This window comes from Nomascus leucogenys, chromosome 14 (genome assembly GCF_006542625.1).
Source record: "Nomascus leucogenys isolate Asia chromosome 14, Asia_NLE_v1, whole genome shotgun sequence".
In the NCBI taxonomy this organism is placed as follows: Eukaryota; Metazoa; Chordata; class Mammalia; order Primates; family Hylobatidae; genus Nomascus; species Nomascus leucogenys.
Window position 1 is genome coordinate 335,971 of NC_044394.1, and position 14,147 is coordinate 350,117.

Sequence of the window (14,147 nt, forward strand, 5' to 3'; positions counted from 1 at the left end):
AGTGAGCGGAGATGGCCTGGCTTCTCTCTCATATCCCAGGAGGCAGGGGCTGCAGAGAGAGCGATTCTCGCAGGCTTAGGGGAGACCAGAGCATAGGGGAGGGAAGACAGGGTTTAGTGGGGAGAGAGGAGGCATGGTGGACCACAGAGGTCAGGCTGCAATGACTCCTATCTCCTAGTAAGAGCGGCTACCAGGACCTCCGCTTAGGATGGTCCTGCTGTGCATGGCGGTGGTGGGCGGGGGGCACAGCCAGCTTGACAGGAGGGCTGGTCCATGCTGGAGAGGAGACTGCGGGGCTGAGCCCTCCCCCACCCCATATAGGCAGCAATAAGGACTGACTCCTTGGACGTTCAGGGCCTGGGCAGCCGGGAAGACCTGCTGGCAGAGGTGAGTGGGCCCTCCCCGCCCCTGGCCCGGGCCTACTCTTTCTGGGGCCAGTCGAGCACCCAGGCACAGCAGCACTCCCGCAGCCACGGCAAGATCTCCAAGCACATGCCCCCACCAGCCCCTTGCCCAGGCCCAGAACCCAACTGGGGCAAGGGCCCTCCAGAGACCAGAAGCAGCTTAGAGTTGGACACGGAGCTGAGCTGGATTTCAGGAGACCTCTTGCCCCCTGGCGGCCGGGAGGAGCCCCCATCCCCACGGGACCTGAAGAAGTGCTACAGCGTGGAGGCCCAGAGCTGCCAGCGCCGGGCCACCTCCTGGCTGGATGAGCAGAGGAGACACTCTATCGCCGTCAGCTGCCTGGACAGCGGCTCCCAACCTCACCTGGGCACAGACCCCTCTAACCTTGGGGGCCAGCCTCTTGGGGGTCCTGGGAGCCGGCCCAAGAAAAAACTCAGCCCGCCCAGTATCTCCATAGACCCCCCTGAGAGCCAAGGTCCTCGGCCCCTCCCCAGCCCTGGCGTCTGCCTCCGGAGGAGGGCTCCGTCCAGCGACTCCAAGGAGCCCTTGGCCTCTGGCCCGCCTGACAGCATGGCTGCCTCGCCCTCCCCAAAGAAAGATGTGCTGAGTCTCTCCGGTTTATCCTCTGACCCAGCAGACCTGGACCCCTGAGTCCTGCCCCACTTTCCCACTCACCTTTCTCCACTGGGTGCCAAGTCCTAGCTCCTCCTCCTGGGCTATATTCCTGACAAAAGTTCCATATGGACACCAAGGAGGTGGAGGCCCTCCTCCCTGCCTCAGTGGCTCCGGGTACCTGCAAGCAGAACTTCCAAAGAGAGTTAAAAGCAGCAGCCCTGGCAACGCTGGCTCCAGGCAGGAGAGGCCCGGTGCAGCTGAGGTTCCCGACACCAGGAGCTGTTGGGAGAAAGCAATACGTTTGTGCAGAATCTCTATGTATATTCTATTTTATTAAATTAATTGAATCTAGTATATGCGGGATGTACGACATTTTGTGACTGAAGAGACTTGTTTCCTTCTACTTTTATGTGTCTCAGAATATTTTTGAAGCGAAGGCGTCTGTCTCTTGGCTATTTTAACCTAAAATAACAGTCTAGTTATATTCCCTCTTCTTGCAAAGCACAAGCTGGGACTGCGAGCGCATTGCAGCCCCAACGGTGGCCCATCTTCAGCAGAGAGCGAGAACCATTTTGGAAACTGTAATGTAACTTATTTTCTTCTTTAACCTCGTCATCATTTTCTGTAGGGAAAAAAAGAAAAAGAAAAAATGAGATTTTACAAATGAAATGGAACCTTTTTATATATACATACATACATATCTATCTATCTATCTATCTATATATATATATATATATAAAATAAAGTAATTTTCCTAAATAAAAAGCTAATCACGGTCCAGAGTAAAAGCAAAAGGGATGGAGAGTTAGGCACGTCCAGATGGCATTGATGAGAGAGAGATCCTGGAGATGGGGAGTGGGCGGCGGGGAGGGAAGCTTCAGGGCTGCCTCTTTGTGTGTGTATGAGTGTGTATGTGTTTGTGTATATGAGTGTGTGTGTGTATATGAGTGTGAGTGTGTGTGTGTCTGAGAGGGAGAGAACCTGAACCCCTTGCTCTGGAAGGCTGCACCTCTAGCCTGCCTTCCCCAGCCATGAAGGAGAGGAGAAGCCCCTCCGCCTGGTGCAGGCTGGGGAGGCAGGGTCTGTTCTGCTGCTATCAAAGCTTTACAGCTTCCTCTAGCTAGGCAGCTCAGTGAATGGGAGTAATTCCAGATTAACTCTTATTTCTGCTGACAGCTATCAGCCGCACATTGAAAGCTGGAAATTGGCATAATGAAGCTGTTTTAGTTAATGGGGCCGACTGAGGCTGGGGGAGGTTGCCTCAGAGGCTGCAGATCTGGATCTGTGGGTTGGTGGGGGAGGGGGGAAGTGTTTCTGGGTTTTCCTTCCTAAAGCTTCAGCACGGACTTGCCATACTTCTGGCTGGATGCGTGACCTGAGCTGTCTGGACTTCAGCCTCCTGCCTTGGGGGCGGGCTTAGCTGACTGGCATTACAGGCACTGTCTGATGGGGACCTCGTCCACCTGCCTGCGGTGGAATTAAGCTGTGTAAACGGAGTGGGCTGTGCTTCCTGAGGATGAGAGTCTAGGGCTGGGCGTCCAGAGGCAACCTCCTGGTGGAGGTGGTAGGGTCGGAGGCCAGGCTGCTGAGTGGGGAGCCCCCGGGCAGTGATGAGCGAGCGCTCAAGATGTTTACATGCACTGCTGCTGCTGCCTGCCTAAGGGCAGCCAGTGGAGGAGGGAGGTGTGAAGGTGGCCAGGGGCAGGCAGGAAGGAAGAGGGGGAGTGGCGTGGCCCAGGCCACCTGTCCGGTGCTACTGCAGACAATATTCTCTTGTCTGAAATCTTGGTGCCAAGAGGTGGTGACCATGGGTCCAGCCAGCCTGTCACCTAGCCACTCCCAAACATATGTCCCAATCCCACTCCCTTGAACAGCCCTATCCCCTCGCCCCCAGGGCCTCCAAACCCCAGGATTGGCTTGGGTTCTTGAAACCTCAGTAGCAACGCTCACTCACGCACCGTCTGATCCAGTCAGCTGGGAGCTGGGGGCACCAGGCTGCCGGGCGAGTGGACCTGGAGGCGTTGTCCAGCATTTTGTTTTCTAAGCTGGGTGAAAGCTTTTCTCATTGCTCTTTTGGACAGAATTGATACTACTCCTTGAAGCCAAAGCCTGGTTTTATCCTTTTAGGGTGTGCAATAATGTCAAACTTTTTCCTCTGGCCTCCTGGGTGGGGAGAGGGAGTGCTTGTAGGGGCTGCCATTTAAGATAAAAAAAAAAGCAAAGCTGTACAAAATTCCTAGAGTTCTGTCACCTGGATCTGCAGACTAAGCTTTTATATTTTTGTAGAATTCTGTAGCTGTCTATTCCCTAATGAGGTTGGAGGATATGGGGAGGGGGTTCTGGGATCTTTTATTCTTCTAGTGGTTAGAAGATTCTGGGTCAAGGTGAAGCCAGAGAGCTGGACTCCTACCCCTCCCCACCCTTCCAGCACCCCCCACCACCACCAGCCCAGCAGCACTGGAGTACTGGAGAGTTGCTTAGGTTGGGTCTTAGCATGCCTGGTTCTTTCTGGGTTCCCCTTTCCCTGGCCTCCTCTTCCCAGTAGGGACCAAGGAATTTGGGGTGAACTTACTATGCTTTTGGGTTGCTCTATAGAGATCTGCAGGGACCAGCCCGGTGAAAACAAAAAGCCTCCCCTATTCCCTCCCCAGCAGCCCTCTCTGTGGCCTGGAGGGTTTCTCTGGAAGAGGGCAGCGCCTGGAGGGGAGCCTCTGGATAGTGATGTGGAAATATTAATAGCAGAGTCAAAGTGGGTATTTTGGGGGAGTTGGGGAGAGAACTGTGACCTCTCCCCGCAACGACGTAAAATCTTTATCAATGATGGAAACTGTTGTGTCTCATTAAAAGGGTTTTGAGGTGGAAAAGCAGCTGCTGCTGGATCTTAATAATAATATCAAACTGCTAAACTCATGCTGCTTGTCTGGGTGGTTATTTGATGCTGCTCTGGGATACGTAGCAGGTGGGGGTAAGGGGCAGAGAAACTGAAGGAGGCTGGGGTGGGGAGTGGCTGGTGGGGGCAGCAGGTCTTGGATGAGGACTCCAGGGGCAGAATGGAACTGGCTAGGGGCTTCAGGGATGTGGGGGCTTTTAGAATTAGGAACATCTATCCTGGTGCCTTTATCCTTAGCCTTCCTCTTCGGGGTTCAGAAGAAATTGTGACAGCGGCTGTAGGCCCCCACCCCAAGCTTGGCTGTTTCTGCTTCCTCCACCCCCAAGACTCCAGGAAAAGGTCTGTGTGGGGGTGGGGACTGGGAAGAGGAGTGAGCTGAGCTGGGGATAAAAACAAATCTGAGGCTCATATGCAGTCTCTCACTCCTCAAAACACCCTAGCAAGGGAAGTCTGATTACTATTTCTCCATGAGGCAGCGGGGTTCAGAGAGGTTAAGTGAATTGCCCATGGTCACACAGCCAGGGAATGGCAGAGCTGGGATTTGACCCTAGGTCTGGCCAACATCCAGCCCACACTACTCCTGTCTTTTCTCAGTGTGGAGGAAATGGGGCATGATGGGAAGAATCCTGCTCAAAAAATGACTTGTTGGGGGGGCGCTTTTCCAAATTAGTCACATTCATGTTCATACAAATATGCACACGTGTTCCCCGCATGGCAAACTCAGAGGCTTAGAGAGGCCCCTAGCCTCCCACCTGGTGGGCAACCAGCCTTTGGCCACAGGGAATGGTGGCGAGAGGGGTTTAGTCACAGGAGAAGGCATCCCTCAGCTCCAGGCACTTGTCCAAGAGCCAGCCAAGGGTAGCTCTGCAATCACTGTGGGTTCCCAGGCTCCACCCCTCCAAGGTATAACGCTGCCCTTGAACCCCGTGGTACCTGTTCTTTTCCCCATCCCGCCCTCTTTTCTCTTCCTCTCCTCTAACCCTGCCCTACCTAAACCTCGCCCACTTTCCAAACAGCTTTCACTCCTATCTCCACCCTAGTCCCCACCTGCCACAGCCTGGTGCCCCATGGCCTATTTTCTCTTCCCTTGGGCCAGTTGAGCAGCCCGTGGAGCGGCTGACAACAGCAGTGCAATGAGGGCATCAGACACCAGGTGGCGGCACAGGGCACCCTCACCTGGTGCCACCTGGTGCCCCTCCTGCAAAGGGACCAAGTCAGGGAGAGGGCACCAACACCGATGGACACCTTCTAGGGACAGGTGCTCTGTATAACCTCAGAAGGAGGAAGCAGGCTTGCAGGGCCCAGTGAAGGACTTTGGGTATGGAGAAGCCCAAACAGGAATCCCCACCATCTGAGTGCTGAGCCCACGGTGTTCAATATCCCCTGCCTAAAGCTAGGAGACTCAGGGCTAATCCAGGACAATGGTTGCCAGGAGGGAAATGAACTCTCAAAGCAAGTTGAGTTGTGGCCTGGAGTCCCACTCCAGGGCACAGCAAGGCAGGTCAAGGAGGCAGCTGCTCCAGCTAAGCCCCAAAAGGGAATTCTGCTAAGAACTTTGAAACTGTGTGTCTTAGCCTTGGTTCCAGGTGTGGGATCTGCTGACTCTGGCCCACAGAGCTAATTAATTCTTCTTGCTTTGAAAACTCCAGAATCGGGCACAGCAGCCAGCACTCTCCCCTGCATGCCAAATCAGATCAAGTGCAGGTTGGCAGCAGAGGGGCAGCCTCACTGAGGGCCATGAGTGGGGCCAGTGGGGCCACCATCAGGCTGGGGTCTGGAGGAAGCAGACCCCACTTCAGGGGAGAGGACAAGGGGGAGGCTGGGGCGTGGGAGCTGCAGCCTGGTTTAGGGGTGCTCCAGGCCTCCAAGGAGCCACAAGGGGCTAAAAGGAATCAGGCAGTGCTTGGAGGGGAAGCTTTGCTATTCCACACCCTGCCCCTCTGTCTTGTCAGTTCCAACCTGCCTTTCCCCCTTCGAAGCATTTCTTGTGCCTGGGTCTCCCCATTGCCCCCATTCTGCTTTCTTCTCTCTGCTGTCATGCTTGCTCTGAGCTGTACCTTGCAATTATTTTATCTTTCCATCTCCTTGCCAGGAAATCCCTGATGCCGGGTTCCCCTGGGACACTCACTGCGGGGGAGGCACCGCACATGCTCCATCCGTCCTGCCTGGAGCAGCTGTCAGTTGGGGAGGGAGGATGGGGCTTGGGCCATGAAGGCTGGGGGAGGTTTGGTCCATTTCTCTGCTGCAGCCCAACCCACAAGGCTGTCACTGCTTCTCGGGAGCCCTTCCAGCAGGAACCATCTTGGTTCTGAACACTCAAAAGCAAAGTGGGCAGTGCCCACTGCTGGGACTGTACTTAATGACACAGTGGCCTTGTTACCTATGACTCCTTCTTAGGAAATGAGGTGTTTGCTTAATCAGTCAACAACACTTCCTGAGGACCAGCTTCTCCAGGCACTATCCTGGGTGCTGAGGATACAGTGATAAACAAACCGCAGTCCCTACCCTCAAGGTGTCCACAGTCCTCTGGGGGAGGTAAGCAAGACATCAGTGATTACAAGTGGGGGAAGCCTCCTAGCCCAGGACTGGGTGGGGGAGGTCCAAGGAAGGCTTTGACGGGGAGGGGGCTTGAGCGAACTCTTGAAGAAGTTTGCCACTTGCAGAAAAGGAGGTAGGGTATAGGTAGGAGAGTGCACCAAGCAGCCTTGAAGATGGATACAGGAAGTGCATCCTGCTCAAGGAGACTGCGCAGAAACGGTCTCCTCGGCAGACGTGGGGCGCCTCCTGCCTGTGCCGGGATAAGCTCTGTGGCCCTGAGCAAGCTGTAGGGTGTCTCAGGGCCTCAGATTTCTTGCTCTGGTGAGAACAACCAAAACAATAACATCCTAGAAATATTGTGGTTATTACTCAAGGGCTCTATGAAAGGGGACACACTTCCTGAGTGGCCTGGAGGGGTAAAGCCCCAATGCCTCAAGAGAGATGGGGGAAGGTGAGGATCACCAAGGTCCCCCGCCACGCCGTCAGAATGCCCAACCCAGTGCTACAGCCTTGGGATATAGCGATAGAAAAGCCTGGGGCTACAAGGGATGGTGCTTCAGCTCCGATGCTGAAGCCAGAACCCAAGGGTCCTGGCCCAAAACTAGAGCTCTAGCCAGTGGCCTGCCTGGCCAACTGTGGGGCTGGAAAGTCCCGGATGGAAGCTCAGGCTAGTGCTGGGCTCTCCATCTCAGAAAGGGGGTCTGATTGGGGAGCTCACCTCCCAAAGGGCCCTAAAGGAAAGTCCCCAGGTCTCCTCAAGCCCAGAGTGATCTGGTGCCTATGACCCCACAAGCCCTAGAAAAGGAATGGGAGAGGAGGGAGAGTTGGAGGAAGCCGGTGGGTAGACAAGGTCAAAACACAGGGGCGGTGGGTGCTGATGAAGCCATGACCAGGGTCATGGAAGGGGTGGAGGAAGGTTCCCAGCTGCCCGGGCCGTAGAAGCCTGGCCCACGACGGCTGGAAGAGATCTTAGATATCACCTTCTCTACGTTTCTCAAGAAATGAAGTCCCAGAGACATCAAGGAGCTTATTGAGATAACACAGTATATAAAAGGTATGGAGGGGGATTGGAGGGGACTGAGTTAGTCCCTGCCCTTGGGGACCTCTCAGATTAGCAGGGAAGACAGATTCTTCATAATTAAATATAACCCAAGGCACACTGTAACAAGGTGTAAAGCTCTGTGAAGTATTTTGCCCAGAGATGAAGGTGGCGGGACGGTATGTGTGGATGAGTGGAAGGGAAGAGGGCAGACAAAGAAGGGGCGGAAAGAACTTGCCCAGCGGAGGGGTAGAAGTCGCTGGTCTGACTGCCTGGGAAAGGGGAACCTTCCCCACTCCCACCCCTATCCCATGCCCAGCCAGATCTTGGTTCTGATAGCCTATAGCCAAGGAGACTTCCCTTCTAGGGACCTCCTGGCTGCCCAGAGAGATAGGAGGTGGCTTGCCGCTTTTGCGCTCTTACTGGCTCCCACCCACACCTGCCGCTGAGCAGCGGAGGAAGGAAACACCTTCTCTTGAGAACAAGGGCCAGAAAAGGGGTCACCAGGGTGAAACTGGACAGACCTGTGGGTAAAGGCAGGGAAGAGAAGGGCCAGGGAAAGATCTGCCCGGGAGAATTCCTTCTGAGCCCCAACAAGGGGTGCTGAGTTAGCGGCTGGGACTGTGTTAAGGAAGACAGGGCAACAGCGGGATTGAGAGATGGAGGGATCCCCGCATCCGAGGGGATACCGGGGGAAGGAGAGCTGAGGCACGCAGGAGAAGGAGAGCACTGACAAGCCCATTTTACAGATCAGGAATGTAGAGTTTCAGCCTTAGGAGGACGAGGACACTCACGTGGGGCTCCGCCGGGGGCTTCAGCTGTCCTTCCCCCCACCCTGACCGGCCTGAAGCAGAGGGAATTCACACATGTTGGGTGCCCACTAAGTGCGCCAGGCAATACGCTTTGCAAACCTTTTCCATTCAATCCTCAGAGAACCCTGGGAGGAAGATTCTTCTGTGATTGTCTGTATTTTACGGATGTGAAAGTAGAGGCCCACAGAGGTGCCGAAGTGATGTGGCCACAAAGCCTAAGAGGGCAGCAGTTTAAGAGGACACAGGAGGCCCCCGCTGGACGATGCTGCGGCCCCCGCCCCTGCCTCACGGGTACCCACCCGCGGAGCACACCCCGCGTGGTGCCTGCCAGTGGCCTCTGGAACCTGATGGGGAAGAGGTCAGCTTCCGGATTGAGCACAGAAGCCCTTCCCATTTTACAGATGAGGAAACTGACCTCCGGAGAGGAACGTGACCTTCTCAAAGATTCCTTTTTTACTAGGAAGGATTGTTAAATCCCTCTCCCTACGTCCCCTACTCAATGACTCATCGGCCCCACGGAGTCGTTCGGGGGTGGGAGCGCCTGTGCATCCCAGTTCCCCTTGGAAACAGACTCTAGTCCGGGACTGTCAGCCTCGGTATTAGAGAGACACCCCCCTGGCATGGCCCCAACCCCTGCCCCAAAGTCCCTCCCAGGGAGGCGCTGTCGCAACCTGCGGGGCGGGGGCAGGGAGACCGGACCCAGAGGCACCGGGGTAGGGCTCGCGGGGCGGGTCCGGGCGGAGCGCGGGGTGCGGAGGGCGGAGGCGGCTCCGGCGCCCGCTCCGCCCGCCGCTGGGTCCGACCGCGCTCGCCTTCTTCGCCGCCGCGCCTCGGCCCCATGGACGCCCTGTGCGGTTCCGGGGAGCTCGGCTCCAAGTTCTGGGTAAGGCGCGGGGCTCCGGGGTCACTGCGCGGGGGCCGGGGTCGGCCGGCTTCGCCCGGTCCCCGCCGCCTGCCTTCCCGCTGGGCCGGCAGGTATCCCGGGACGGAGCCCCTGAGACGGCCTGGGCGCCCGGGAGGGGGCGATGGGCTCGGGAGGGAGGTTGGCGGCGCCGCCAGGAGCCGGGTCCCACGCGGTGTCCGGGAGCTGCCCCGCTCTGCCCTTCCCGGCTGCAGCACTGAGGAGCCCGGGAAAGTGAGGCACAGTGCGCGGCTGGGTGAGTCGGCTCCATCCCAGCACCTCTGTCGGGTGCGGAAGGAGCGTTTCGCAATCAGCCGCGGGTTCGTGATGGAGGGTCTTCCCTCGGCATCTGCCCCAGATTAGGACTCGGTTGCCCACCTGGGCATGGATTGCCCCCAGGACATCCAGAGCACCTGCTCAACCAGGTGTTTTGGGAGACCGGCTGTGCAGTGTCCCACCCTTCTTAGGAAGGTTTCCTGCCACCTTCTTTTCTCTAGGTAAGACTGAGGTCTGAGAGCAGGCCATCCCCACCACTCCGGACTCAGAAGGGAGAAGCAGACCCCAGTCTGGAGATAGGTGCAGGGTGTCGGGATTCCTGTAGTCCAACTCCTTTCTCATAGAGAAAGGGAGGCCCAGAGAGAGGAAGAGACTTGCCCAAAGTTACCCAGTTCAATGAAGGCAGAGCTGGGATAGAAAAACAGGCTTTAGGCCAGGTGCAGTGGTTCACGCCTGTAATCCTACCCTTTGGGAGGCAGAGGTGGGAGGATCACTTCAGCCCAGGAGTTTGAGATTACTGTGAGCTATGATCACACCACTGCACTGTGGCCTGGGCGAAAGAGTGAGACCCTGTCTCTAAACAAATAAATAAATAAGAAAAGAAAATCAGGCCTTTTGTGACTCTCACTCCAAATCCCTTTCTAAGGCAGGCTGCTCTTCAGCTTGCTGACTCCAGCCTCCAGCACAGTTCAGGTGAGCTAAATGCATACAGCCTAGGAGCTTTCTTACCAACTTGCAAAACCTACTCGCCTCTATGAGGCAAGTGATCATGTGGTCTCCGTTCTACAGAGGGAGCTCAGATTACAGGGGCTTCTCTGTGGTCATTCAAGGGGTGTCCAGGGCCTGTGAATCCCAATCTCTAAGTCTTTTTCCTGTTTTGTGTATTTGTACATATATGCCCTGTGTGTGTGTACACACACATGCAGGCACATGGGGTGTTACCCAAGAGTTCGTGCTGTGCACGTGTGTGCACAGGTGTATAAGTCTGGAGCTATGCTCTTGGGCTGTGTTTAGGATGGGCTGAAGGCATTATATGGATTTTTTGAAACTTGGGGCAATGGAGGTAAAAAAAAAAAAAAAAAAAAAAACTGTAAAAAGGAATATTTGGGATTCTCTCTTTTTCTGTAGGTGACCCAAAGGTTAATCCAAGATGGTGCAACTTCTCTGCCACTGCCCTTCTTTCCCAGTCCCACAGGAACTTCATGTATTATTCAGCATGGACAGTCCCATTGCCACCAGGGTCCAGAGGTTGTGCCTTTGCCTCATGAGCACACTTCCTTTCACTGCCTGTGGGGCCAGGCTGGTATGACCATGGCAGGTTTGTGGTGCCTGGGATGCCAAGCAGAAAATCAAGAGGGTAGTTGTGCCCAAGCTTCAGGCACAAGGGCTCATTGTTCCTGGGTAGCTTCCTGAACCCTGAGAGCTTAGGGCTCTACAGAGACAGGTCTCCTGGACCCCAGAGTTGGGAAATTCAGGACTCCCTTTTTGTCCCATGTTCAGACATCCTCTGGCTCTACCTTAACGTGGGATTGTGGAATCCAAGAAAGTGGGGGCTTGGGAGTTTGAAGCAGCAAGTCCAACCCCTCAGTGTAGAGCTGGGGAAACTGAGGCCAAGGGAGTGAAGTCACAGGACAATCAAAGACGGAGTGCTGGGCTGGGAAACAGGACCCTGGGGCTGTGGTTACAGCCTTGCCATTGCCTGGCTGTGAGCCTTTGAGCCTCTGGGCCCTCTGGCCCCCGCACTTCTCCTTGATGCTTGTGAGCTATATGCACCTCCTCTGAGGATTCAGGCTCAGTGGGAGTCAGCTCATCTACCTTATGAAGCCCTCGTGAGATCTCTGCTTGGATACCTTAAATGGCAAACTGACCACCCCCCTTCCCACTCCAATCTCTAAACATCTTTCACATTCTCTTCTGGCTCCTGAAAGCTGTTCCAGGCCGCACCTAGTGTGGCTGGTGACTGGGAGAGGAGCGTGGAGAGAGAAAGGAGGCTCCCAGCTCATCCTCTGAGGGAATGACAGGGTTTGTACAGCTGAAAGCAGAGAGCGAGACTACACTGGAAGCTAGAGCCTCTGCCACAGCCTAGTTACAAAAAAGGCCTGGAGTTCTGGGCTGTTCATTTGTGATGTGCTGTGTTGCATCTCATTTGCATGGCGTATTATTCAGGCACAACTCCCCCTGAACCTTTACCTTAGGGGTCTGTAGGTGACCCATTTTGTGGGAAGTGGTTCAGGGCAGCCCGGAAGTACCTGAACTAGGAGTGAAAATGCAAGGAGGGGGTGGGGTGTTCAGGCCCCTCTGGGCCGCTCATTTAATCTACCAAGATGCTCAGTAGCTCATCCTTATAGCTTCAGTTTCTCCACCAGTGGAATGGGAAATAACCCACCCCCTACCCACCTCACAAGATTTTTCTGATCAAATGAGATAGGGAATGTGGAATGATTTTAAGAACTAAGAAGCTTTCTATGGGTGGCAAGTTCTGACATTCCCCGGAAGAGGGAGGAGAAAGAAAAATGGGGTTAGAAGAAAATGTCAGACGTGGGAAGACCTGCAGGGAAAGAGCTGGCAGGGCTGTTGGGCCCTTGGCTCCCATTTCAGCTGTTTGCTCAGGAGCTGGGGGCTGTTCCTGGCTCAGTCTGAGGGTAGGAGACTGGAGAGGACCATGCCCCTTGGGACATACGTACACACATCTGTGTACTCACACACCACCTGCCAGGTGAATGATTTGTATGAATCCCTCTCTCTCTCACCTATATCGACTTTGAAGCAGGTTACCAACTTCCCTGAATGTGCCTTGGGAGTTTTTGTGGAAATAAATTCCAAAAGAGTGAACTGTGTAATTAAACCACCTCACTACTCAGGAGGCCAGAGGTGCCTCAGAACAAGGGAGGAGGTGGGGTCCCTTTGCTCTGCTGTGCTGGCCTCTGCCTGCAGGATTCCTCTCTGTTGTGAACCACAGAGGTTGGGAGCACCTGGGTGGTGAAGGGAGTATGTGGAGGAAGGGCCTGGAGCTATTTATCCCCCGCCAGGTAAACACCTGTTGGCAGAATTAGCCTTGATCTGACAGCCCCAAAGCTTAGAAATCTGAAGATCCTGACCATGAAAGCCATCCAAAGATGGCAAGGACTGCCTGAGAAGTAGTGAGCTCCCCGTCACTGGGGGGTATGTAAGGACATGGTTAGTGACTGCTTGGCGGAGATGCTGAAGAGAGGATTCAAGCCAGGAAAGAAGGTGGGGTCCTGAGATTCGGTGACTGGGAAGAGGGAAATGCGGCCAGTGGGGATTCATTAGTTCCTCCTCTGAGATTTCTGGAATCCTCCTTCCCTAGCTCTCTCCCTGCTCTACATATGGAGTTTGCTTAGAAGCAGCTCTTGGTAGAGGCCTATGGGTCTCCCCTTGGTTAGGCCCACATGGGAAAGGTGACTTCATTGTTCCCTTAGCTGTTTACCCATCCTAGGGAGGAGCAGATCCCAGGTCCCTTGGAGGCTCAGCTCCCTGTGTCTCCTGCTCTGTTTTAGCTAGCCCCAATTCTGCTATTCACCAGCTGTGTGACTTTGGGAAAATGACTCACCTTCTCTGGGCTCCAGCAGGGCTGAGGTGGGCTCTGGGGCCTGCTTCAGGTCTGGAGTTGCCCGATTTTGGAAGGATGAGCCTTGGGCTTGGGGGCCAAGGCCATGCATGATTAGGGCCCTTCAAAGTTTAGAGCTCCTGGGTATCAGGGTCTCCTCTGCCTTCTTAGTCGGCAGCCCCAAAAATGTATGAGTAATGGGCAAGGCTCCTATGCCAATGTATTTTGACTCTCGAATGAAGACAGTGACCTGCACATCCATGGGGAAGCTGAGGGGGAGGTAGACGCTCCTCCGCTTAGCAGACACCATAGCTCACCCTCCCCTCAGGAACCCAGTCCTCCCTGCAAGGCCAGAGCTCCCGGGGCTCCTTTCCTCCATCTCAGCTGCTGCAAGCAATCCCAGTGCTGGGTGGCTTTGACCTCTGAGCTCTTGGCTTCTGGCTACGGCATTTCATTGCTTGTGGCCCCAGGCTAGCTTCTTCTCAATCCTGCTGTTACCCCACGTCACCTGGGCCTGGGTCTCTGAGGGCCAGAGAGATATGAGGAAGGAAGTGAGTCAGGGAAGTGGCATTCAGGAGGGAGCTTTGCCAAGCCCGCCTGTAGCCCCCAGACAGGGAAATGGTCTTGAAACACTGGGCAGGCTTCCAGGGAGGAAGGTCTTGGCAGGCACGACCAGCTGAGCCACCCCGGAGGTAGGGCCAGAGCACCAGGACTGTGTTCAGTCCTCCCCACTGGGGCAGGATCCCTGGGGAGTTGGGGGTGAAATGAGACCTGGTTTGCCATTGCTGGGGTGGCTGGGCCCCTCCCCTCCCCAATCTCAAGTTGTTTCTGTTTCTGGTACTGGGTGCAGTGGTTGGAGCTGGCAGGGGGCAGGATGGGAGAGTCAATGAGACCTTAAGTCTAGGCTTGGATTTCTCCTTATTTTTTTTTTTTTTTTTGAGACGGAGTCTCGCTCTGTCGCCCAGGCTGGAGTGCAGTGGCGCAATCTCGGCTCACTGCAAGCTCCGCCTCCCGGGTTCACGCCATTCTCCTGCCTCAGCCTCCCAAGTAGCTGGGATTACAGGTGCCCGCCACCACGCCCAGCTAATGTTTGTATTTTTAGT

The 14,147-nt window shown here is 55.2% G+C and overlaps 2 protein-coding genes and 1 long non-coding RNA gene across 21 annotated transcripts in view; 2 read left to right on the forward strand and 1 right to left on the reverse strand.

Moving 5' to 3' along the window:
* The window catches only part of CACNA1G (calcium voltage-gated channel subunit alpha1 G), a 65,267-nt gene extending 63,482 nt beyond the window's left edge, over positions 1-1,785 (forward strand). For 12 of the 19 annotated variants that reach the window (XM_030827447.1, XM_030827457.1, XM_030827462.1 and 9 more), the window contains one exon: positions 322-1,056. In XM_030827447.1, the coding sequence (XP_030683307.1) occupies positions 322-1,056 (735 nt within the window). Of the gene's footprint in view, positions 1-321 lie in introns of all 19 variants that reach the window. The other 7 variants (XM_030827448.1, XM_030827446.1, XM_030827454.1 and 4 more) reach the window with 1 other exon arrangement.
* Positions 1,332-6,239, reverse strand: LOC115838294. The gene is made up of 2 exons (XR_004033292.1): positions 6,039-6,239; positions 1,332-1,642 (listed from the first exon to the last, which is right to left on the reverse strand). It is a non-coding gene; the product is annotated as an uncharacterized LOC115838294 (long non-coding RNA).
* Positions 6,240-9,044: 2,805 nt separating this feature from the next.
* Positions 9,045-14,147, forward strand: part of ABCC3 (ATP binding cassette subfamily C member 3) — a 57,518-nt gene continuing 52,415 nt past the window's right edge. Inside the window, exon 1 of the mRNA XM_030827564.1 lies at positions 9,045-9,182. Within this exon, the coding sequence (XP_030683424.1) occupies positions 9,138-9,182 (45 nt within the window). The 5' untranslated portion in view covers positions 9,045-9,137. The remainder of the gene's footprint in view (positions 9,183-14,147) is intronic.